Source organism: Poecilia reticulata, chromosome 1 (assembly GCF_904066995.2).
Source record: "Poecilia reticulata chromosome 1, P_reticulata-male-v2, whole genome shotgun sequence".
In the NCBI taxonomy this organism is placed as follows: Eukaryota; Metazoa; Chordata; class Actinopteri; order Cyprinodontiformes; family Poeciliidae; genus Poecilia; species Poecilia reticulata.
In genome coordinates, this window is record NC_088830.1 from 27,353,827 (window position 1) to 27,380,531 (window position 26,705).

Below are 26,705 nucleotides of genomic sequence, written 5' to 3' on the forward strand. Positions count from 1 at the left end.
TCATGTGTTGGCAGTCTAGTATCAGAAGGTGCTAGGTTAGCGAAATGCATCATAAATTCGAGGAATGGAGACTCCAGGCAGCCCTCGCCACATTTCATTTGGGGAAGATGTCTGATAAGATTCAAAATAATTGGAAATTATCTGTTCAATTTAGGAAAATACATTTAATTACACAAAATTACCATTGACACGGTGATTACCTCCCCCAAATAAGGTTGGGTTGGACAATATGGCTGATAAACTTATCACAATATAAGTGCTTCATATCAGCCAATATCAGTAATTGTCTACAGCTAATTATTGATTAGTTTTCTTTTTAATTATCTGAAATATTGGTAAAGTGGTGGCGTGACCTTTCCTGATTTATCTACAGTTTTCCTTCCACGCTGCGTTTCTTTATTTCTAAGCAGTTTTGAGGAGAAACATGAAATTGCTGTTTGTTGCTAGGCAACCACAAGTTACTCTAAGGTTGTTGCTAGGTAACCAAAGAGTGAGTGAGTGAGTGAGTGAGTTGATTCCACCAGCCTTGCTTAGCTAGCTGTTTGAGGTTGAGTGGCTAAAGCCTTTCCTCTGCCTACATCTCCCAGAATGCTGTGCGGTTCTGGATTGAACTTAAGTCAACATTCTATCCTATCAGATGTATCAGCTATTGATATGTGTTGTTATTGATTTATTGTCCAGCCTTAAACTAATGTGTTTTTGGTTTATATTTTTCTTTTATAGGTTGAAGTTTCAAGGAACTCATAATTAGTTTGTTTCTTTCTGAGGTGTAAATGTTTGCTAAATACTCTGGGACTTTAGCAAACACTTTTGTGAGTCGTGACTGATGTGGGGCGAACACTCCAGGTCGATTGTATTTAGGAATAAAGAATGAATATATGAATATGACAACACCTCATGGATGTTCTTGAGTTTTAAGCTCAGTGATAAATATATTCTGAAGGGCTAGTTTGTTTACCGAGACGTCATAATACAGTTAATTTATTTATGGTTTGTTTATGTATTTTAGGTATTTAAAATGTCTTCCAGTTTCATTGTTAAAAGTTTTTTAGAAATGTGTTTGTCTTTGATGGGGCGTATTTGCATTGATATGCCATATTTATGCTGTTGGTTAATAATGGTCTCAAAAAGGCAATGTTATCGTTTATCGCAATGATTTCTGGGACAATTTATCACAGAGCAAAATTTGTTATCGTGGAAAATTTTTGGATAAAACCAAAGTAGTACATATCTACTTATTGCAGCCGTGAATTATCCTTCCACCAAAGCTCAGCCAATTTATAGGTAATATTTCTAAAGTACGTTTGAGACAAAATTACTTAATTTAAACCTGGAAAACAGAGATGTTTGGTTTGAGACTAAATATTTTAACATTGTTTGAAAACGTGCCATTCTTATACATAAAGCTTGTGAAGTTAAGCACCAGTGTGCGGCTAATTTGATCAAATGTAAAGGTCCATCTCTGTGTATGCGCCAGAGGAACAATCAGTGTAGACCTGTTGGCAAATTGGGACTTTACAAAGTATTTAATGTTGAACTACAAATAATAAACAATATAGTTCAAAACATTTAATCCCAACATGGATTCCTGAATGTTTCCAATTTTTCAGTGAGATTTTCCTCCTGCATTAAAAACTAAATACACTTGATGGATTTTCACTCTAGACTGAATGTGAGTGCTATAATAAAAAGATCTGATAAAATTGATCAGAAAGGTCACAAGCAGAGGTCACAGGTGCACTGATGAAAGCAGTGATTGATGAGCTGTAATGGCTGCATACCTGGCTGCTTTAAACGGAACATTTTCGTGTTATTTCACGTTGACTAGCAGAACTTGTCCAAGCTGCATAGCTACAGGTGAACATATATAAAACGCCCCCTCCCCTGCATGTCAGAGCTTCAGTCTGCACTTCTGCATCAGGCTGACATCAGATCATTGCGGCCGCTCATAAATGTGGCCTGTCAGCACCGAGTGGAGTCTTAAAGTGGACTCTTAAATACACCAAATCAGCGTCAATGATCGGCAGTGACGAAAATCTCCCCGCTGTGTTGACAGCACCTGGGCAAAAAGAGGAAAGGAAACCAAATAGCACCTCACAGATGACCTGTAACTGCCAGCTTTGACGTGCATGCAGCTCCTCGACAAGAGCAGTGCCAAAGGGACGGACTAGTCTAAATTTAATCCAATAGGGTCAATAATAAGAAGAGTATTTCAAAGTTTGTTTCACAGTAGTTTACTTTGTTGTACCTGAGCTAGCTTTAGTTCTTCTCCAGTCAGATTCATTTCCAGTTTTCAGTGTTTTTTTTATGTTTTATTTTGGAAGCATCTCAGCGTTGGTGCAACTTGGACTGAGCTGGGTGTTGCACGCTACCGATTTCTTTGGCATTAGACTGCGTTTGATTGGCTGAAGGATTTATGTCAACAGAAACATTTAAAACACCATTTTCAATCTGCGATGAGACCAAACTGCTCCAGGTAAAACCTGGGGGTCCAAAACTTTTCATCAACTGTGGCAGAAGAACTCCAGGCCTTGTCACAGTAACAAATTATCCTGGATGATAAATTGCCCCAATAGTTATTGTGATAAATGATAACATTGTTGAGACTATTTTCACGTAATATTACGATAGTCGCACATTAATGCAACTACATCCTCTCAAAGATCAATAAACTTTCATTTCTTTAGCTCTGGAAACAGAAACTAATTTAAATATCCAAAATAAATAAACAACAAATAAAATGGAGACTAGTTGATACCAAAGCAACAGACTGAAGTCTTTTGTCATCCAGTGTTTGGTTGAAATAGAGACACAAGAAAGACAAACAGTCATGTAAATGGAAATTATTGAGCTTTTTAAATTTATCATTAACTGAGAGAAATGTAGCTTTAACGTTATTCTGTGTGACTTTTTCAGGATTTTTCTAGTTCCTATGAACTCTTTGGTAGAAAAGTTGCTCTTGTTATAGTTTTAGTGGTTTAGTTACCTCATTGTTATCCATTTTATTTTAGACTGACAGGTTTTATTGATGTTAGTGACTTTCTGGGTTTCATTTCTCTGGTTTTGCTTCTTTAGGCCATTGTCTGCATTGGTGTATTTTCTCCTGTCTGTTGCGTGGCTTGTTTCAGTTTCTTTATCCGCTCCCTGCTTATAACTAATGTTAATTTGCTTCACATGTCACCTGCCGAGTGTCGGCCTGTATCATTATCACAGGAAGTGGGGGGCGCTGCCAAACAGCAGCCGGCGCCCCGCCACTGTGACGGCTCAACGACACAAACAGGATGAGCGCCGCAGCGTCAGCAAGCTGAAAAATATCCTGCTTAAAATCTTCTAATGTTGATTTTATATATTTTTCGTCATCCAGCTGTTTGTAAGAAACATTTTTGCAAGATCATCATGTGCACAGGTACACATATTGTTTCAGTCAGGATTCCTGTCAGGTTTAAGACAAACATCTTCAATCAAATCTCGGCTTTTATTGACAGATGTGGTTCATTTTTACACCAAGTCCAAGTGAAAAGTTGATGGCTGCCAGATTTAATCAAGGGGCTGTGATTAAAAGTGAATCTTTTTAGCGCAGCTGCTGATCCTTTGGCTTTCTGAATCTACATTTTGAATAGATTGTGAATTAAAACGGCGTGCTGGATTTCTCTCCTTGGATATTTGACAACTTGTCTCAAAGGTCGTCACGATGCTGTTTAATGTGCATCATAGAAGGCATTGATGTGTCGATGAATTATACCCTATATTTAATTAAAATGACACAAAGGCAATGTATTAAGTGTTGAAACGTACAGCGACCTCCACAGTTGGCGGCACCCCAGTAAAGATGTGTTAAAAAGTCTTAAAATAAATTCATCTTTTATTCCAGCGCCATAAGCTCAGCCTTTATTTTAAACACATTAATTCAGTGAGGAAAATATGCTACTGCACCTGTGAATTATTAAAAACTTTTTTTTAAAAGTGGGATTTTTGTTATTACGTTAATCTGAATAAGAAATGCAAAAAAGGGTCTTGTAGATTATGCTTGAGATTAGTCAAGATGCAGCCTGAGATTATTAATCCAAAACTGTTTGTCTTCTGTGTTTGATCCAGACTGCGAGCCAGAGGAAGTGTCTGACTGGTCCTTCGATGAAAACTGTCTCTTCTGCTGCTTAAGACGTGAGAAAAACAAGGTGGGTCCCATAATCAGTTAGGTTTTTTTTATTGGAGCTGCACAGAGTTTGACGTTTACTATATAAAAAAAGGGTGAATTTAGTTTTAGAAGTGAGACGACAAAGATTTAGAAACAAGCGCAACTAAGAGTATTTTCATCAGCTGAGCAAATACCGCATTTCCATAAATAGTGTGGAGCAAAAGCAGACACATCCATTTCACATCCATTCCTCAGACATGAAAACACTGACGTGTGAAAGTTTTCCTCTAAATTATAAAATAATTATTATATGTCCATTTATTTTTCTAATACATAAACAAATGAAATTTTTACAAAATAACCTCCACCTTCACTTCGCTGCGTTACAGAAGGATTTTAAACTGCACAAAAATTTTACACAAGTAAGAGTAAAAAGCCGCCGTCCAAGAAATTACTTTAGAGTAAAAAGGTATTTGGTAAAATTGCAGCGAATTAACATTGGTTAAACCCGGCAGGGAGGGCCTATAGATTTATTTAATATTAGCAGCCAGAAACCAGGCATTTAAAACACAAACTGAAAAACACATTTTATTATTTTCTGAGGAAAACACCCGCCTTCTCGACTCTCACAGGTTGATATAAACGCCTCAGCTGTTTATTGAAGCTGTTTAATTGAAGCTCAAAGTCAGACATGTATCTTTGTTGTGAACAGAATCTAAAACGTAAAATCTACTGAAGATTTTTAGGGTTTTTCTGTGTGTTTGAAAAAATCCCAGCACATTTTAAAGGATGTCTCTGTTTTCTTAGTAATGCTGCACTTGTATAACTGTTGCAAAACTCCTTGAAACACAAAAAAAGAGCAGAATAGTAAATCCATTATCACATTTAATATGGAAATACGGGCTGCACAGTGGCGCAGTTGGTAGAGCTGTTGCCTTGCAGCAAGAAGGTTCTGGGTTCAATTCCCGGCCTGGGGTCTTTCTGCATGGAGTTTGCATGTTCTCCCTGTGCATGCGTGGGTTTTCTCCGGGTACTCCGGTTTCCTCCCACAGTCCAAAAACATGACTGTCAGGTTAATTGGCCTCTCCAAATTGTCCCTAGGTGTGAGTGTGTGTGTGCATGGTTGTGTGTCCTGTGTGTCTCTGTGTTGCCCTGCGACAGACTGGCGACCTGTCCAGGGTGACCCCGCCTCTCGCCCGGAACGTTAGCTGGAGATGGGCACCAGCAACCCTCCTGACCCCACTGAGGGTGAAATAAAATGGATGGATGGATATGGAAATACTGTATGTGTTCAGTGTAAAAAAAAAACGCTGTATGCATGTGTGCCTGATTATGTTTTAAAATAGGAGTGAGCATTTGGTAAAATATGGATTTCTAAACCACCCCCAGACACACACTATTCGCCCCAACCAGCATAAAAAATCAAATCAAAGGGAATACAGTCCTCTGCTGATGGATGGTGGACCACATCTATAAACCTATAGAGTTGCAGTCATGAACCGTTTTCAATGGGCGCACTCAGTCCTGGTGACACACACAAAGCCTGGATCAGTGACATGGCACTTCTTTTGTGCCAGAGATCCCGAGTTCAACCACTCAGTGTTACTTTTGTTGGTTTTTCTTTCCTTTCTGGGTGGGCTGGGTGGGCGATATGTGGACTAAAGCTGCAGTATGCAAAAAAGATTATTCTTACTTATTTGTTAAGGCTGTCATTATGTCATTTGTTATGATCTGTCAAAAAATCAATCTGCTCCCTGAGCCATTTTTGACTTCTGAAGGAATACACCGAAAACAACCAGTCAGAGCCAGGAGGATGGTCTTAGCGCTGTTAATCATCCTCATGTATTAGCTCCTAAATGTCATGATGGCAGAGACATAACTTAATTACAGCAAAACTGTTTATGCTAACGAGCGTAGCATTCATGTCAGACTCTGCTCGCTGCAGCGAAGTATAGAGCAGCTGGGGTATGAGCAGCACTAAACAGAGGGTGACTGACAGCGCTTAGACCCGCCTCCTGGCTCTGATTGGTTGTTTCTAGTTAGCACTGGAAGAAGTGGGAGAAGTCAGAGGAGCCAATTTTTTCACAGATCATCTGTCTCATGCCGCACTGTCACGACATACCATCAACAAATATCTAAAAACATATTTTTATGAAAGTTACAAACTTCAGCTTTAATAAATAATTTACTGCTGGAATTAGATCATATACAGACCCTGGTGTTTCTATGAGTGGAGAGCTGTGAAAAGATTTCTACTGTATTTGATCAGATCTGTGGTAAATTAGAGAGATGCAGCTTTTTCATGCCACTTAGAAAAGCTAATTAAGATTTGGTTCATAAAATCCAGCTCTGCGTTTCTCTTTTTGTTCCACAAAATAAGTTGCTGTGTGTGTGAATGTGTGTGTGTATTCAGGAGCACATCGTGGAAAACGGTGGAGGCGGCCACGTGCTGTCGGAGTGTGAGGACTTCAAACAGGGGCAGTCTCGGATCAGCCGGCTGGAGAGACAGGCCCGAGACTTCCTCAATGCTGTGTTCCACAGAAAAGGTGAGGCACACGGCGCATCATTCCCCGCCGCCGCGCCTCCGTTCACGGAACATGGTAAACGTCTCAATGTGTCTAAAACTACAGCTGCAGCTTAAGAGTCAGACTAGGCTGAATTAGGGCTGGACAATAAATGAATAACAAAATCAAAATAGACACGTGATAATAGATAGTATATCTGATATTCAATATGTAGAATATTCCAGAACCGCAGAGGATTCTGGGGGATGTAGGCAGAGGAAAGGCTTTAGCTGCTCAACCTCTCATGGCTAGCAAGGCAAGGTTGGTGGAATCAACTAACTCACTCTCTCTTTGGTTACCTAGCAACCCACTCATTCTGTGGTTACCTAGCAACCCACTCATTCTGTGGTTACCTAGCAACTACCTGCTGAGTAACTGGCGCAGCAGCAGTTGAAGGTTGCGCCGTGTCTCATAACTGCTTAAAAATAAAAAACAGAGTGGAGTGAAAACTGTGGATTAAAGAGGAAAGGTCACACCACCAGACTGGCAATATTTAAAACAAAAAACTGATCAGTAATTAGCAATATCGACAACTCTTTATTGACTCTTTATTGCTTGCGTTGTGATGAGTTTTTCAGCCATATTCTCCCGTTCTAGGCTGAATCCAGAACGCCAAAACGAGTCTAAACTATAATAAAAACTTGAGCCAAGGTCCAGATGAAATGCATAATTAATTTTTCTTAGCTTTTTGATGACAAATCCTAAAAATCTTTAAATTAAAATGTCTTTATTTAGCGTTGGATTCCAAACTATTTACACTATTTTTAGTTTTTTAATGGTTTTAATGCTTATGCTAAATGGTTGAATTCATGCAAAATTACACAAGTGAGTTTTTATGTGTCAGAACTTTAATTAGAACTAAAATAATATCGTCATCCAGCAAAAGCCAAGATTGTCTTCCAAAATATATTTTTAATTTCAATGGGATTTTCCTTGTGAAATAAAGGTTAATAATGATAACAATAATAATACAATCCTGGTCAGTACATCTGAAAGGGAGGCAAGTAAAATATTTTAATATGTTGACGTCCACTTTATTTAAAAAAAATATTTCAGTTTTTAGTTTTATTGTTTTGTCATAGTTGTGTGCATTTATTTTTTATTTACTCTTCCTGTATTGTGACTGGTTTCTATGGAACTGATCAACACTGTTGGTATCATCAAAGAATTATTCATATTTGAATCAGAGAAATATTCTAATCCAACTCGAAACATGTTCATCAGTGACAAAAAGAATAAGAAAATGAATCAGTTATGAAAGGAGCAGGTAAAATGGGACTTAATGAATGCATTCACTGAAAACACATCAACTGAATTAAAAAAAAAATCTGCAGCTAATGACGTTTTTGTTTTGATTTGACATGTGTGATGGCTTAATTTGACTCTATTTTCACGATGTTAACATAAAAATAAACATGAATTCATCAAGCAGAAAAACCAACCCGCAGTAAGAGCTTACCCCAAGCAGAGCTGACGTGCCTGACCTCCTGCTAACTGCTGCCACTGTCTTTGCATGCATGTGATGTTTCTGTCTAAATTTAGCGACTCCACAGGTAGTTCTGCCTGCGTGGGCAAAGCCAGGCTGATTAGGACTTCAGGTGGACCGATATCTGTTTCCGCTCTGCACCTTAGCCTCAGGCCAGGACTTATTCTGATGGTTAGAAAGGGATTAAAATTGGTTTGATGATTTTTATAAGAAGTTGCAATGTTAATGTTAACAGTTTGTTGCTGCAGGGCTCTTACTGTCAGACTAAATTAAAGTAACCCAACTTAATCTGTGGATTTCTTTTCTTTTCCAGTTTTAACATGGAAACCTCCACTTATTGTCTCTTGGTTAAGTTTGTAGCTTTCTCCTTTTTTAGGAACCACAGACTCTGATTGGGCCGAGCTTTTGTTTCAGCTCAGCAGGACGGCAGTCAGCTCCTCGTTTCAATCATCATCACTGAAAGAAAGCAAGAAACACAGATTGACATTTATCTCGTTTTTTGCCCGTGACAGTTTTGCTCCCATTGCAGCTTCTCCGTTTTTATAGAAAGACTTTCATTACTTAAGAAATTAAGTTTTTGCACCCCAGAGATAATCTAGATCCATGTAGTCAGAGGTTTTACATTGAGTTTGAGAACTATTGTGATTTAAGGACTTTGTATTGATAAAAAGCAACAAAGCTTTTCCAAGTACATTTTTATAAACATAAAGTTGTGCAATTAGAAATGGTTGAGTTTGTTTTAGTTTATTATGTGACTGATTGATTTATTGTTTATTGTGACAGCCCCAGTTAGATCACAACAGTTAGTCAGATCCTTCCTGCAGCTTGAGGCTCTCTGGGAATGTTGGGGACGACACAACTGAATGTTTTCTGCTTTAATTTTCAAAGACCTGCAGTAAAAATCAGCTAACACTTTAAGGTGGACTCACTAAGATAGCCATAAATTAGAGTTTCTTTCTTTTTTAAAGGTTTTATTGGCTCTATTGACTGATTGAGCCAATTCACTATCCTGTCAATTTGATAGTGAATTGGCAGGAAATAGGTTAATATGGGAAGGGAAGATGGTGTCACTACATTAAATGAGTTTTGCACAAAATGAGTGCTAGTTGCATTGGCAGATTATTTTATTTATAACATGGAGAAAAGTGTCTTATGAGTGAAATAATTTGTCGTATCAATATTAAGGAATTATTTACTTGTAAGATACTTGTACGTTTTGTTTTATTTCAAGTGAACTAAGATATTTACACTTGAAACGAGAGTAAAATACTTGGTACGATTTAGTGTTTTTGCAGTGCATAATTTGGAGTAGCCACACGGTGAATTAAATCCTAGAATATCTGGTTGTTAGAGCGCACGCGTTTTTCCGTCGTAGCAACAGGAGGATTTCTGTGGCAGTGATTACCCAGTATGATGTGTTCAGGAAGCACAGGAGTCAGAGAACAGAGGATTAGCGAGTCTGTCACAGCAACGTACGGCCGCAACACCTGCTGACATGTCTGGGGCACATATCCCCGCTTCCTAACAAACCCGCTGCTGCATGATGGCCTAAAGAAATGTAATTGCCAACGCTCAGCTGAGGTGAGGAGGATATACTTCAGCTGGTAAACGCTGTGCTACTTACCACATTTCTATGAATTTCATGATGTCCAGATTAATTTTATCTGTTCAAGAGGTGCATTTTATTATATCTGCAAGCCCTTGAGCAAACCTAATTATCTAGATAATTCAGCGCTAAATATTAGACCGAGGACAGTAGTCTGAATACTGATACATTTTTTTTATCATGACTGACAATTTTTCAAAGCACCACCTCAACAAAAGACTCGAGGAAAACTAAAGGAGCAAAGTGGAAATGAAAGAACAAAGTCATTTCCTTCAGGATTTCTCCTGCACTTGTTCTTGTGGGTTTAGTCGAAACGTCCAGGGAGATGGAAAAGCTTTGTGGGAGCGAAATCAGAAACATTTGGAAAAAATAAAAATCATTTGAGAAACGGAGGAAGAATCTGATGAAACTGGAGGAAGGAAGCATAAAGACAAAGCAGGGGGCTGCCAAAAAAAATCATCTTTCATCTGCTGTATGTTCCTGATTGGTCTAGATCAGTCTTTCTCAAACTGAGGTTCCCGGACCTCCGGTGGCCTGTGGGCGCCCCCTTGCGGTCCGCAAGGTACTGCATGTAAACAACCGTTTATTAGCTGTGACGAGAGCTCAAAGTGCGGCGCTACAGTTAACTGACCCAAAGGGTTGGGTTTAAAAATATTAATGGATAAGTGGCTTAAAATCAGGTCACTAAAAAGAAGAACTGAAGTTACTGGTGGAAAGTTTTGTTTTTGAACATTATGACAATGCATAGCGTTCTGCTGATTTAAGTCTGCGGCTGCACTGAATGCGAAACGACAGTAATGAAGCGGTGAGAGGCACTGTGCACCACGCTGACTAACTGCATCTTAACACCTGAAATATTGACTGGCTGAAAGTGTTTATTTTTGCCAAAGGAGTTGAGATGTTTTGTTATTCAAATCAAATCAAATTTTATTTGTATAGCACATTTCAGCAGCAAGGCATTTCAAAGTGCTTTACATCATTAAACACAAAAACACAGAGTCATGCAACGTTGAATAAACAATCAAAAACATTAATTTTCCTGCCGAGTCGAAGTTATTGTTATTGTGTTATTGTGGGGGCAATTTCTAGTTAAATGGACTGTGAGTGTTTAAGTTTGAGAAACATTGGTCTAGTTTTACACAAACTGTACAGCAAACAACATCTGAGTTTTGGATTAAATCTGCACATCTTCATCATGACTGTTTTGGGGCAACGATGCATTTAACAGATTTTGATCTTGACCCACTTAGTATCCAAACATCATTAGAGTAGCGATACTTCCACATATTTTTACTTAAGTGAAAGAAAAAGTAACCATCCAAGAAATTACTCAAATAAGAATAAAAAAGTATTTAGTAAAAATTCTACTCAAGTGGTGAGTAACTTTTTTACATCAGATTATGTAAAAATTACATAATCAGATGTAAAAAAAAAAAAAAAAAAGTAAAGTGGAAATTTTGGTATTTTAAGGACCAAAATGACAATAATTTATATAATTGCCAAAAAATAACAAAATTATATATATATATATATATATATATATATATATATATATATATATATATATATATATCATTACATTACTTTTCCAAAGTTACTTTTAATGTAAAACTAATGAAACTTTAACAGAAACTGCAGGTGTGTGTCTGTTTATGCTGAATTTTTGGTTAAAACATGTTTTTTATTCACTGTACTTCTTACTTTTACTCAAGTAAAAGTAAGAAGTACAGTGCAGAGAAAATGCTCCTTAAAGTAAATATCTTTCAAAAAAGTTGCTCAAGTAAAGGTAATTCAGTAAATGTATCTAGTTTCTGTCCAACTCTGCATGCTATACAAAAAACACTGATTTTCAGATTTGATTCTTAGATTCAGAATCTTAGAATTACATAAATTCTGCCTCACAGAATTACATAGAACTTAAAAATAAAGCTTTCTCTGAAATAAATTTCTACATGATCCAGAAAATTAAGACTGGAAATTATTCATATTGTTTAATTTATTAATTTAACAAAGTGAAACACTTCAGAGAAATGCAAACACAGCATTTGAAACATTTCGATTTAACATTTCATTCATTGTCTGCATCAAATCAACTCATGTTTATTTTATTTCTTTATTTGGTGCCAAAAACAAGAAAAAACATTTAGAGATCCTGAAGGAAAGTGTACGGAGTCCCATCGGAAAAACTGCAGGCGATAATCTGATCTGCTCTCTGATATCATGCTGCTTCCAGCGCAGTCAATAGGCAGGATTAAGAGCGGCTTCAGCATGATTTTTGGATTATTTCAGCACAGCATCAGGATTAGATTTCGGGATGAAATGGGATAAATAAGCAGTCGAACATGCCAACAACTGAACAAATTCCTCGAGGACGGAACGCTGACATGTTCTCACTGAAACCAGGAGGATGGAGCACATCTCACACACACATCACACACACATCAGACACACATCACACACACATCACACACACACACATCACACACACATCAGACACACATCACACTCACATCTCACACACATCACACACACATCAGACACACATCACACACACATCAGACACACATCACACACACACATCTCACACACACATCACACTCACATCACACTCACATCTCACACACATCACACACACACATCACACACACATCACACTCACATCACACACACATCTCACACACATCTCACACACCACAACACATTAAAGATCTGCTATTGTTGTATCAACCTTCCAGACCTCTAAGGCAGGGGTGTCAAACTCCAGTCCTGGAGGGCCGGTGTCCTGCAACTTTTAGAAGTGCCTCTGCTGCACCACACCTGAATAGAATAATTAAGTAATTAGCAAGGCTCTGGAGAACTGAGGAGGTAATTAATCCATTTGATTCAGGTGTTTTGTACCTGTGGCACATCTAAAAACTGCAGGACAGCGGCCCTTCAGGACTGGAGTTTGACACCCCTGCTCTAAGGTGTTCTGGTTCTGATTCTGCTCTACTGAACCAGAACCAGAACCAAACACGGAGAAGCAGCATTCAGCTTCTATGCACCACAAATCTGGAACAAACTTCCAGAAAACTGAAAAACAGCCGAAAAACAGCTGTTTAGAGTGGCTTTGGAACCATAATTACTGGAACACTAACCAACATTTCGATGTGTGAATGACGGCTTGGAAAAATGTAACATTTCAGTTGTTGATTTTGTGATTTTATGATCTGAAGCACTTTGAACTGCCTTGCTGCTGAAATGTGACATGAATAAACTTTGATTGATTTGAGCGTCTGCTCCTCTGTTTCTTCTCGTTTCCTCCAGACCTCCCAAGTTTCTCTGACCCTCACATTCCTCTAGTGGCTCGTGAGATCATGCAGCGAATGATCCACCAGTTCGCTGCCGAATATACCTCAAAAACTACTCAGGAAGACCTGCCCCTGCCCAACGGCACCATGAAGGACCAAAGCCTGCCGAGAGCGGTGTCTCTGCCCCCCGCCCCGACCTCCCCGGCCGGGCCCACGCCCGGCTCCCCTCCGTCGTCGGCCTCCTCCTCTCCGTCCCCGACTCCGGGAGCGGGCTTCAGCCCCACCGCCGTCACCTCGGCGCCCGCCAGCATCCAGAGCAGCAACGGGACGGGAGCCGGCAACAGCGGAGGGGGTGGAGGAGGTGCGGCTGCTGCCTCTGCACAGAACCCGGTCCTCAGCAAGCTTCTGATGGCGGACCAGGACGGCCCATTGGACCTGACTGTCAGAAAGGCGCCGGCTGACCAGGAGCCCAGCCAGCAGGGTGAGAGCAGCATCACAGTAACTGACTTGATCTGAGAGTTTGACCCCAGATATCACAGCTAGCAGCTCCGAATCCAGCAGCATTTTATCCATTTTGACCACATTTATTAACCCTAAAGGATGTAATTATAGTGTGCATGATAAAAGAAGCGAAGACATCAGCAGACATTTATGCTGTTTCACACATGAAACAAACTGCTGGGTCCTATCTTTGCACCTCCAGTCAACCTAAGTAGACAGAAAATGTTTCTCCAGTTTCAGAAAACTCGCTGGCGCTGAAGCTTGTGCTAAGCTTCAAGTTGCTTATTATGTTTTAGAGAGGTTATTTCTTGCTATGGCTGACATAGCATAGTACCCTGTATGGGTACGGGAGCTGTCAGCGGCCAAAACTGTACAGAAACTGCTTCATATGCTTCTCTTCTCACCACTTCAGTTTTGTTTTTTAATTTCCGCAATTCCATCCGTGTTTTCCGCATCGTGGAAATCATGGATCCCCACGATCATTTTTTGTCCACCTTCATGGGTAACAGAACAGGATGACTCATTTTCTAACAGCTCAGCCCGTCACATTAGCAGGTCACTAAAAGGCCAAAAAGTCTCCATCGTTGTAAATGCAAAGCAGTTCTGAGGCTGACATTGAACTTTGAACTCTGGGTGTTTAATTAAACCAAACCAGCAGTTTGACCACCACCGCCTTCAGGCTTGCAGCGACAGCTCTCCCTTTCACACACATTGTGACTACTCATGCACTTTAATACCAGAATCTGCTTACACTAAGCCTCCTTCGTTTTTACAAAAACATGGAGGCATCCGCTGCACATCTCTTCCTGCAGGTCCATCCTTCTCTCTAACGCAAACAAATCCAAATTCACTTTTTGAGGATTTCTGACTCAGATTATCCCCAAATCGTGCTCACACTGCCTTCCTTTGAACCAGGGATGTCAAACTCTTTTTCGCCAAATCAGGATCATGAATGTTCTTAAAGGGCCGGTTCTGCCAGAATGTATTGATAAAACATGTTAAACTGTTAAAACATAAATAAATTCTTAAGATTATATAATATATGAACATCTTTTCAGTCCTTCCAGGATTTCGCGATTGTTTTTGTTATTTATTTCCAATTTAAAAAAACCCTGATGTTTTCCACCATTTTTGGTAAAAAGTCTTGAATAAACTCACAAATATGCATTAGCATGAAAAAATTCAGGGATTTATTGATTTCTGCCTGAATTTCCACAATAATTCACAAGAAACTGTAGAGACTAATTGATGCAGTAAACAGATAAAAACTGCTTTGAACTGGTTCATAAAATTTTGTTTAAGCACGCTGTTATCTTAACGGCTCCATTTATGAGTCAACGGGAGACATAAAGTACAAGGTCAATGGAACTACAACTTTTTCATTAATATTAAGGAATTATTTACTAAAACAAGCTCCTATATCTTGCTGAAAAGATACCTGTCAGTTAGTTTTGTCTTATTTTAAGTGTTCTGAGATATTAGCGCTAGAAACTAGACTAAATAAACTTGGTATAACTGAGCTCTGTTAGTCTTTCTTGACATAAAGAAACATAATGTCACCTTCCTAAAATAATGGCCTGTGTCAGTTTTGCAAAACCTGATTTTTTTTCTGCTAAATCTAAATCTTTTGGCAATAAAAAGGCTGTGACTTTTCTGCAATAAAAAATAAATGAATCACTTTTGGCTGAAAATGAGTTGAGCCATTATTTTAGGAAAGTGGCTTTTTTGTGCCAAATAATCAGAATCATTAACAGAAAAATACAATCACCTTATAACTTATGGCATATTCATCGTGTTTGTGCTTTTGGAGGTTTCTGTGTGCTTGTGTGTGTGTGTGTGTGTGTGTGTGTGTGTGTGTGTGTGTGTGTGTGTGTGTGTGTGTGTGTGCGTGCGTGCGTGCGTGCGTGCGTGTGCGTGCGCGTGCGTGCGTGTGTGTGTGTGTGTGCGTGTGCGTGTGCGCGTGTGTGCGCGCGCGTGTGTGTGTGTGTGTGTGCGTGTGTGTGTGTGCGCGCGTGTGTGTGTGTGTGTGTGTGTGCGTGTGCGCGTGTGTGTGTGCGCGCGCGTGTGTGTGCGTGTGTGCGTGTGTGTGTGTGTGTGTGTGTCTCTGCTCCACTGCTCCTATGAAGACACCGTTGTGGCATAGTTGCCCTTTGAACTGCAGAACTGGATTGGATTTTTTAGCAATCTCTATAGATGGTTGACATCATATAAAAACTAGACAAATCTTGATGGGATTATGACGTCGGTTTGCAGATGTGCATGTCTGCGCCATATGGGGCTGCATTAACTCGCTGGGACAAAGTTTACGCCCCCAACTGTCGCTGTAACAACGCTGCAGCTTGCAGCATTAAATGCATGTTGAACACACACACGCACGCACACACACACACACACGGTCAGATTAATGTTTGTGCCCCACAGGAGACCTCTCTGATTTCTTGTTTGGTATTACCTAATGTTGCTGGGGCAGATTAGGCAGGTAGTCCAAGCCCTGTGTCCTTATGGGGTTGTCCAGGTCACAGGGGTCAAAAGGTCAGCAGCTTTTCACGGATTAGACTCCGTTCAAGAACTCATCCCTGCTCTCCAAATGTTTCCAAGCCCTTGTTTCAGTGTCTGCCTCTAAAGTCGTTAATTGTCTTTGTGTTCCACCAGTAAACTTTAATGGTTTTCATGTTTTTGGCACGTTAAGGAATAAAAACCGCATGTTTAGCTCTAGCTGCAGCAGTGTTCTTCTTTATTTTTTTAAGAAGAAAAAAACAGCAACTAAAAACATTTTTTGTTTTTCCAGGCTTTTGTCTCTTGATTTATTGTGTTTCTTATGTTGGTTTTATGTTTTGTATGGTTTTAAGGTTGATTTCTATTGTGCAGTGCTTTGTGATTTTATGTCTGTGAAAAGCGCTTCATGAATAAACTTTACTTACTTAGTCATCTTCAGGTTTAGTCTCTAAAAAACAAACTAATCTAGTCCAAACATCCATAATTCCCTCAGTAGTGAGAGTCGGATAAAAGGAAAAAACTGTGAGCCATTCTCCCTTTTCTGTGTGTGGGAACCATATGTGTGTGAAAAAGCATCGTCACGAACAAGATTTCCAAGACGTCGCTGTGACAGACAGCCAATCGACGTGAAGCGGAGTATTTCTTTCCTGCCCTTTAACTTCTTAAACGGGGAAAGGTAGCTCCATATGTCGATGCGCAAACGGATAAAGCGGTTCCTAAAGTCGCTAATGAACTGGATGCAGATTCTCTAATGAGCTGCACAAACAAATTGACAGCAGGGATGTCTCACTGTGGAGGTCAGTTTTAAAGATGCTTAATGCAGGGAGTGCACAGCGTGAGCGATCTAAAGTATTTACAGCCTCCTGCGAAACGCGAAGCACGACTGCGATGGAAATTAAAAAGAAACTAACCCTGAAAAAATACCTCTGCACTGAGGTTCTTAAATATCCGTCGGCGGCGACATGGTATGGTTGCCATAGTAACTGCTTCCTGTAGGTACATCAAATTGTGATTGCGCTGTAAAACATTGTATAGAAAGGCTTTAAACACGGCTGATGAAAATCAGGAGGAGTCGAGCGGGTTTGAAGGGGAAACCGGGCGAGTGCATAATGTGAAAAGGGAAACGGTGCAGCAGAATAAATAGACGGGGTGTTAGCAGCAACTGTTCACACACTGACATCAGAGGGGGGATTATTTCCAACTGAAAAGCTCTGGATTTATGTCTGATTATTTGATTCATTCAGTCTTCTCACTATAAGCCATTCTGAGTCTTGTTTGTGTTCCTTTAGTCGGTTCTTTTGTTTAAAACTCATTTCTGTTTTCTCCATTGACTCCATTTAATTTTTTTAACTTGGCACAACAACTAATTAGAGCTGGACAAAATGGTTGAAAAATGTATCACAATATAAGCTTTTAATATTAGTTGATATTGATAATTATTGATTAGTGTTTTTGCTTAAATATCTGAAATGATGCCAAACTGCTTTACTGTTTTCACTCAACGTTGTTTATTTTTTATTAGCAGTTATAAAACACGGTGGCAAAACCTTAAACTGCTGCTGCGCCAGTTACTCAACAAGTTGTTGCTAGGTAACCACGACTTACTCAGCAAGTTGTTGCTAGGTAACCACGACTTACTTAGCAAGTTGTTGCTAGGTAACCACGACTTACTCAGCAAGTTGTTGCTAGGTAACCACAACTTACTCAGCAAGTTGTTGCTAGGTAACCACGACTTACTCAGCAAGTTGTTGCTAGGTAACCACGAGTTACTCAGCAAGTTGTTGCTAGGTAACCATGACTTACTCTGCAAGTTGTTGCTAGGTTACCACGAGTTACTCAGCAAGTTGTTGCTAGGCTACCAAAGAATGCTTGAGTTAGTTAGTTCCACCAACCTTGCTTTCTCCTCTGCCTACATCTCCCAGAATGCTGTGCGGTTCTGGATTGGAGTTCAGTGAATATTCTATCAGATATTGATCAAGTTTCTGTTGCAGTATATATTATTGATCTGTTGTCTAACCAGACAACTAAGATGATGTGTAATATTTGCTTTCTATCTTACTGAGGAGGAAGTGGGACAACTGGACATGCTTTCTGTCTGGACAAAGATTATCCCTGCCAGGGTGGAGCTGATCTCTCACTTTAGTATCTTATATGAGTGATTTTCACAGTTAGCATGAATAAAACAGCATTTATTTGTGCTTACATTCTCTGAAATGTTAGGAGAATGTAAACCCTCCCCTTAACTCTGAGATTTTCTAAAGCAGATTTCCCTGCCGCTACACCCCTTACTTAAATAAATGGGTCATTAAAAGGCTTCTGCAGCACTTCATAGCACACTGACGATGCAGCAACCATTAATATCAGGTGTGCTGAAGCAGAGACTCGTCTAAAACACTGAGCACCAGAGTTGGGGACTAAAGACTGCCAACATTTACTAATTTTACGCAACTTGTATGTATATTACATAACATATATGTATAGATGGGCATTTATTGTAATGTTTATCTTTTTACTTTGATAAATATCTTGTAATAAGAAGTTTGATTAAATGTTGTGATAAAGTCCAGTTAATGATGATTAAAATCCCCCAAAACCGTCCGTATTGTTTTTTTTTGTTTTTGTTAATAAAGCTTCAACAAATACCAATAACATTAATATTACTAAATGAAGTTTAGTGATACAAATCACACTTTTTTATCTGACTGGTGTCCTAAAGAAGCGAATTACAAATGGGAATATTTTTCAAGAGCAATATTATTTGTGTTAAGAAGAAGTTATAAATAATCCATTTTGTCACTTTTTTTCTTTATCACAATAAAACCACAAAATATTGTAATAAAACTTTAAGTCTATATCAGTCACCCCTATAGAGGCTGAAAGCTGAAAATGATTGTTTTAAGATACCAAGGTATTAGTGGAAAAGTTTAAGAGGAAATGTAGAACATGACGTGTTGTATTTTTTATTTTTTTTATGTCAAGTAAAGATCTTCATATTGGCGTATTGATGAGATGTGCTAAGGAAATGACCTTATGCTGCATTTTTTCTGGGTTTCTTTTGGTTCTGCAGCAGATTTGGTCCGACTGGCTCCACAGAAAACCGGCTGACTCTTAATCTCACCATCTTATTCGCACACACACTGATAACCAACCATTTATTTAATCACACACTGATGAGCTCATCAAGGTCACTGTGGGGTTCGGTCTCCAGCCTAAGGACTTTTTCACAAATTGTTCTTGGATCCAGCTGAAATCCTGCTGTTTGGAGGATAATCCTCAGCGTTTTTCTGTCTATCTTATTAGATTTTAACTTCTTTTTTTTTTTATATCTTTTGATTTTACCCTCAGATGGAGTCTTGGACCTCTCCACAAAGAAGAACAACAGCAGAGGAAGCCCGACAACTTTACAAGGCTTCACTCTTGCAGCTGGGGACAAAGGGTAAGATTGGCCAGAAACTTAAAATGTTTTTCAAAAAAACCACCAGTTTACATAGCTGTAACATAAATTAACTGAAAAGTTTTTTAAATTAATGCTTTACTTTTCAAGTTGAGTGTTTCGTTACTGTTTTTGGCCCATTTCACTTTGCCGCCCATCTTTTCTAACTCATCTGGGAAAGAACAGCAACAAAATGCTGATGTTTGTTCTGGTCTTTATTAGCAAATAAATGACTACAGGACCATAGATATTCAGTCAAACTGAGGAATAATTCAAATATTTAAAATATTTAACACAACTTGACAGATCCAAACATGACCCAAGTTTATCTTCCTGCAACATGCAGTTAGCATAATTGTCTTTTCTGTCCTGCCATCACAAACGTAGCTGTGTGAACTTCCCTCTGCTTGTCGTTGTTTATATCTGGGAATTTGGTGCATGCGCACAACTGGAGGGCAAAAAGACTCTTTACATGTAGTCCATAGAACGATTTAGTTGGCTAAATGAAGCCTGGAGATGTAGGCACTATTAATTAATGCAGTGTGTCACAGCAAAGGGCAAAATAACACAGAAAACCCTTTGAAGAAAAATTCAACACCACTACTTTCTCGCTCTTTGTGTCGGCTGCGCTTCACACAGACTTGTTGCCATAGCAACTGACAACAATGCCACAACTATATGTTTCAGGGTTCGGCACCAAAAAACACTAAAACATTTCCCACACAAAGAGCAGAACATTCAGTCCGTTACGGTTTTATGTTTCCAGGCTTGATGTTTATTTTACAATTATTATAAGTGATCAATTATTAATAAGTGATCGCTGTGGTAGATTAGCTACCGCTGCTGTCAGCTAAGCTAATCTATAGTGGTTGATTAGTTTATTTAAACACCTGCTCTACTCATGATCTGTCAGAGTTGGTGTTTACGTCGCCTTTTATTTTATAACTCAACCAAAACACCAAATTCCACATCATGTCTACATTTTAAGTTTGTCAAAGTCAAGCTAGCACAACTAAACTACTTCCTTCTTCCTCGCTATTTTTTTTCTTAAAACCTTTTCCTGACCTTGTTATCTAGTTGCCGTGGTGTTAGAAATTAGTGGTAAAAGCACTGCGTCCATTTTTCTTTCTATATATCAGGTGTACAAATAAGATTTAGTGCTTTGACAACTTAACAGCTAAAGCTAGTCCTCGTTAGCGAGCAGCTTTTTGCCCTCCTGCAGGGAGACGGGAGCAGGATCTGGCGCTACAACGGGTCCACACCCTACTGGGACTTTACCTGGAACTGTGTTCCTGAGGTTAGCGTTTAGCTTTTCAGCTGCAGTGCTGCAAAATATTTCACCACCTGGGATTTTGGGACAGATATTTTCTTACTTGGTTTTTTTCATCAGTAAGACAAACAAAACAAGTTTGGCTAATGTTTTTGATGTTTTACATCCTTTACCTGCATTAAATTAAAGTTTTCCATAAGAGTGGAAATATTAGGATAGTCGATATTGTCCTGTCATCATTATCTATATTCTATTTTAAATAGAGAGTTAAGTTATTTTTGGCCACCTCAGGATCTGTGTCAACACACAAAGCAGAGTCAGACAGTGGCGGTGTGGATGAGAAAGTTAATCAATCATCATTAGACTACACAAAATGAAAGATCAAATAGCCAGCTGACCTGGGATGAGTTGTCGGCTCTTCGGACAGCAACCACGGCTCCGGGTGCTGGAGACGGATCGTTGTTCTGGTTTATCACCGAAGCCAGTGTTGGTGTTTGGCCCGAGGTGATGATGTCATACTTGAATCAGATTCAGATCTGTATCCATTTGTCAAGCTGCCGTCAGGCGTCTTGTTTCTCTCCAACAAACTCTGTGATTTCACAGCCTGAGAGTCGCTGACGATCGATCAGCGGCGGCTTTAATGTTGTCAGGATCTGAACCTGTCGGATGGCGGCGATAAAGTCCTACTTTGAGCTAAAATGTTCTGATCTTTTCTCCTTTTGATAAAGGTGACCCACTATGCTTCTTTGAACAGGTTAGGATGGGTTTGTGGGAAATTCAAAACATGTTCATCACATTTTTGGCACTATATCATTCTTGGATAATCAGTTCTGCCTATTTTCAGTTGTTTTAGGGCCTCTTGTCACTTTAAATGCAAATAAGCTCCTACTGGCCACTCTCCAATAGCCAGCTTTTACACTCGCACATAAAAACTACTGAAAGATGTGCAGTTATACAGCCGTACGTCTTTGAAAAGCATAAGTAAAGCCCCCTGCACAACCAACAAGAATGCAGCAAGTAGTTCCTAAACGACAAGGCAACAACAAAACGCTTCTTTTCCAGAAGCCATACAGCAGTAAAACCAGCTGAACAAACCTCCTGGAGCTCTGCTTTGGTTGCTAGGTAACAGCCTGGACTTTGCTGGGGTTGCTTGGTAACGGGCAGTGCCTGCTGATTTTCGACGTTGCATTCCAGAGGTTTTTGAAGCGGCTCATTTTCCAGACACCAAAAGCTATTAACTTATTGCCAAAAGCTAGCTGGGTGTTTTTTTTTGTTTTTTTTTTGCTTTAAGAGCTTGGACTGTTTTTAGAAACAGAAACCCAAATAAAAGTAGAAAAACGTTTTTAAAAGCGTTTTTAAAAAGGACTTTAAAAGCAGGGCTTTTAAAGCGGGGCTTTTAAAGCCGAGTACTAAGAACACAGGAATTCATCTCGGCATCAACAGTTTAACGTTTCTACCTTTCCTTCTGATATCATAGCGCCAAGTTAATTTGCTGCTGATCAGTGCAGAAGTGATGTTTAGGTAGCAACAGCAGATGTATTTATGCAGAGGTAATTACAATTCAGAGCCCACCCACACCTAACCCTCGTCCCACAGTCGGAGTTCAACAGCTGTACGGATTGACAAATCACGCCTTTCTCTTTTCCGAAAAGCAATCAGTGCCTCTGCCTTTATTGACGATTTCCTGCGTTGCTTCCCGTTAATTTATTGATGCACACGCTCTGCCTTAAAGCCATGCTGGAGACACGCTGGCCGCCATACTCGCTTTTCTGCATCAAGAGGGAATAAACAATCGACACTAATTGCAGCTGCCATTTTCAGAAATACTTTTGATCTTTAGGTCAAATATGGATCAGGAAAAGGGTCGATTGCGAGCGCGTATGCAGGCGCAGGAAAGCTCGCTCATATGGTGTCGGCAGGCCTCCTTTGATCCAGAAGTAAATACTTAAACAGGTTCTGGACTAAGATTTCATCTTGACCTTTAAATTAACGAGGGTCCCAGACAGTTACTTCGGTACGTAGGCAGTTCTGTCAAGAGAGCGGCACCAGACAAAAAAAGGAGTGTTGGTAACCGGACTGTCATTGATTAATGAACCAGAGAAATCAGTGCACCAGATTTAAACAGATGCTGTCGTCTACCAGGTGTTTTTGAAGAAGTTTTCATTTTTGTTTGGTTTATTAAGTGTTTTATAATGGAGGTCTGTGTGCATCCAGCAGCAGGTCCAGTATGGATGAAAAATACTTATTTTATCTTAAATCAACAGTCAGCGAGAGAATAACAGCTTATCAAACATGCATGTAATTAATTAATTACTAAACTTGCTTTTCACCAATTTATAATCTGATAAATCTTACTGGATTACATCAACCTGTCCAGCGACTGCAGGTTTTAAATTAGCTTTATTTATTTATTTATTTTTAGTTTTTTTAATCTAATCTGTCTTTGTTTAAATAAACAGCATAAATAGTAAACAGCTGGTCCAGATGGGGATCAGAACCCAAACAAACAGCAATAGGTGGCAACGGAAAGACTTAATAAATCAGCAATAAAATTTAATGTTGCATTAGAGCTGAAACGATTAATTGTAACTAACTCAGTAATCGATTAATTGTTAAACTAAAGTATACGGACTCTGAAAGAGGAGCATACTTAGAGCAGTGATTAAGCCAGAATTGCACAAAATACAGAGGTTTTGCTTTTATGATTTTGAAAATACGTCTTTGACTGTAAATATGTTCAACCCAAAACTTGAGTGGCAGTTTTAAATTCGCCCACTTAAAATTCTGTAAAAAATAATCTCCTATTAAACACATTTATCTGTCCAATTATTCATTGGTAATCCAAAAAATAATCAACAGATCAGCTCTACACTTTACTGATAAGTAAAGCAGAAAAGGCTGAGCTTTTTTGGATGTAAGTATTTTTTCTGCTTCAGATTCATCCTCTGCTAGAAATAATCAAATATTCTCCAAAGGAATGTGTTGTTATTGCATCATGGGCAATAACATGTTTGTTTATAAAAAAAACTTTAATTAAAAACTTGTAGATTGTGGCAATTTTCTTATATGATTAATCGATTAATTGTCAGAATAATTGATAGATTAATAGATAACTAAAATAGTAGTCAGTTGCTAGATTAAATTACATTTCAGTATTTTTACAACTATTTGTCTCTTTAATTCATGGACATCAGTGATTAAAATAAATTGAAATGCTATAATTTAGGTGCAGCTGTACCTAAAGGTGGAGCAGACGGGTTGTGACCCAAAGCCGTGTGTAAACCCGTGAGAAGTTCTTGTACCGTAAAGCCGAGGCCTGAACCCGGCCCCTCAGAGACGCCGAGGCCCAGAGCTCTTCCTCCCAGTGAGGAACGATCGGATCATGTAATATTAACCAGAGCAGGAAGCAGAACCTGTCGGATCGACCCGACCCGACCCGACCCGCTGCAGCTCCTCTACCAGAGACACGGCGTGGCACTGCCGCTTAATCTGACCTTTCATTAATCTGACAAAACTATTTTAAACATTACGATGGAAATCTAATGTTTGGTTAACACTGCAGTTCACCTGGGAATTATAAATGTTATAAATGATAGAGGCAAAACATTTAAAGGGACAGGATTTTAATTTGGTAGTTATTTTACCTTCTGGCGTCTCCATTTAGTGTGAATCACATTAGGAGACAGAAGCAACTGTTATTTTAGTTTATTATTAACCTGAAGACTGATGTGTTTCCATCCACAAACTCATTCACATGTGATTTCAATTGTTTCTGATTTAATGGAAACATTAAAATTGCTAAATTTGCGGAATGACGACAAAGTTTTGTGCACATATTCAATGAAAATGCAGCTTTAACCCTGAGGTTAGGACTGAGGCAACGGAAACAAGTGATATGGCTGTGGGGTCGGCTGGACGCCATCTTCAAACACAAGGGTTAAGAAAGCAGAAGTCTGGTCCTCCAGGAACAGCTAATCTCCAATTTGTTAAAGTATGGAGCGTTCACACCAAACGCGATTTGAGCGTCAGCTGCGTTTACATTCAAAGTCTATGTGGAGGCGCGTTGAGGCGCGTCGAGGATCGTTGAGCGTCTAGCGCGGCGAGATGTGATCCGTTTGGAGCGTTGGAAGCATCCAACGCATCCAACAGAAACCCGTCTGATACACGAAACGCTTGGCACAAAGCAAAACGTCAGGCTCTGCATTCAAAGCTCACACACGTCAAACTTGAAGCGCTTTTGGTGTGAATACACCATTAGACTCCAAATAATGTTCTGAGACCTGATTATAACAGAAGGTTAAAGGTGAAGAAGCCCTGAAATATCCTGTTAAAACTGAGCCTGTAAACCAATGATTACCGTCTGATTCACCACCGGTTGTCTGGCTGAACGAGGCTCCAAAAGGCTGCTATTAACCCCGTATTGTTTTGGACCAGACGGCCCACAGCGATGAGCCGAGTTAAAGCTCCTGCTGCGGACGCCCAGCTCCGCGCAGCAGGCGCTGCTGACATTGTGCTTCTGTATAATACGTCTCCAGTAGAGAGGTCCCTGAAGTCCCATCCCTCCGTCCATGCTCCTTCCTGTGATTATGAACCTATGGGAGTACTTTTAAAGAGCTTTTCAGCTGTTGCTATAGTTACTTAGCAGACGGAGCAGCGACTGCTATAGGTCCAGTAAAGGCACTTGACATCTGAACGGGTTTCAGACATATGCAAATCCGAAGTGCAGGATGCTTGCAGATCAGTGAGTTTTCTAGTAATGGTATAAGAATATGAATGCAGTCGCACGCTGCAAAAATTCACCGTTCAAAAACGGAGGAAGAAGTACAAAAACAGGATATAAATGTCTAAAAATAAGAACAATGATCTGCCAACAGAATAAGAAAATTTGGCTTGTCAAGATTTTCCCAAACAAGTAAAAATTTAACCAAAATGAGCCAACAAATATCTTGAAATAAGACCTTTTTACTTGTACAAATGACAAATATGAACTTATTTTAAGAAAAATATTCTGAAGTTAAGAAAATATTACTTGACATAAAATTTCTTGAAACCAGCAGACATGTAGTAAATCCATAACAGGGCAATTTATTAACTTGGAGATAAAGTATACAATCTGTATTTCATCACTAATTGAACATCATAAAGTACAAATAAAATGACAGTAATACAATAAATAAACAATTATTATCTCTTCCTATCTATAAGTACTGCAGCATTTTACTCAGGTTCTTTAATGCAGAACATTTAATAATCTGCTTGGAGTTTAAATAAAGGTAAAAGTATTAGCAACAGTAGCTGCAGTAGGAATGATAATAGATATTTTATTTGATAACAACATGAAATGTGGTGCAAGTGGTTGAATAAAAATTTGCAGAATGTGTTGATTTTTTTTTTCTTTTTCTCTTAATCTGATTAATTGATTTACTGTCATAATAATCAATAGAGCAATAAATTGCTGCACTAATGTTACAAAAATAAAGAAAATCAAGACAAAATCTATTATGGGCGGCGATATGGGCTTTGACATTTATCGCAATTATGTGATAACGATAAAAGTTAGGTTAATACAAAACTATATTATTTATTTAACTGTATTTTTGTAGCTACATGAAACGGCATTTATAGCAGCACAAACAGAAATATTGTTACTGAAAAACATTTCCACTCTTACTTAAAACAAAAAAGTGGGAAACTATTTAATCATATTTTCTAATTCAGTGATAAATCACAGTGGTGAAAATAGCAAAAATAATGTCTGATGTTACTGTTGCTTTTTATTTTCGTATCGAGAAAATGATGTTTATTAACTAGCAGCAGCAGCTGAGGGAAACGGTGGAGGAGGTGGATCTCTTCACAGATTATCTGTTTCATATAAAAACACGATCTAGCAAACATTGAAAACACACATTTGTACCGTAGGCCTG

The 26,705-nt window shown here is 39.0% G+C and overlaps 1 protein-coding gene across 3 annotated transcripts in view; it reads left to right on the forward strand.

The window, feature by feature from the left end:
- Positions 1–26,705, forward strand: part of lcor (ligand dependent nuclear receptor corepressor) — a 104,093-nt gene that overhangs the window by 74,851 nt on the left and 2,537 nt on the right. For all 3 annotated transcript variants that reach the window (XM_008418327.3, XM_017307632.2, XM_081610516.1), the window contains exons 3-6: positions 4,096–4,175; positions 6,549–6,681; positions 13,098–13,562; positions 19,424–19,514. In XM_008418327.3, the coding sequence (XP_008416549.1) occupies positions 4,096–4,175; positions 6,549–6,681; positions 13,098–13,562; positions 19,424–19,514 (769 nt within the window). The remainder of the gene's footprint in view (positions 1–4,095; positions 4,176–6,548; positions 6,682–13,097; positions 13,563–19,423; positions 19,515–26,705) is intronic.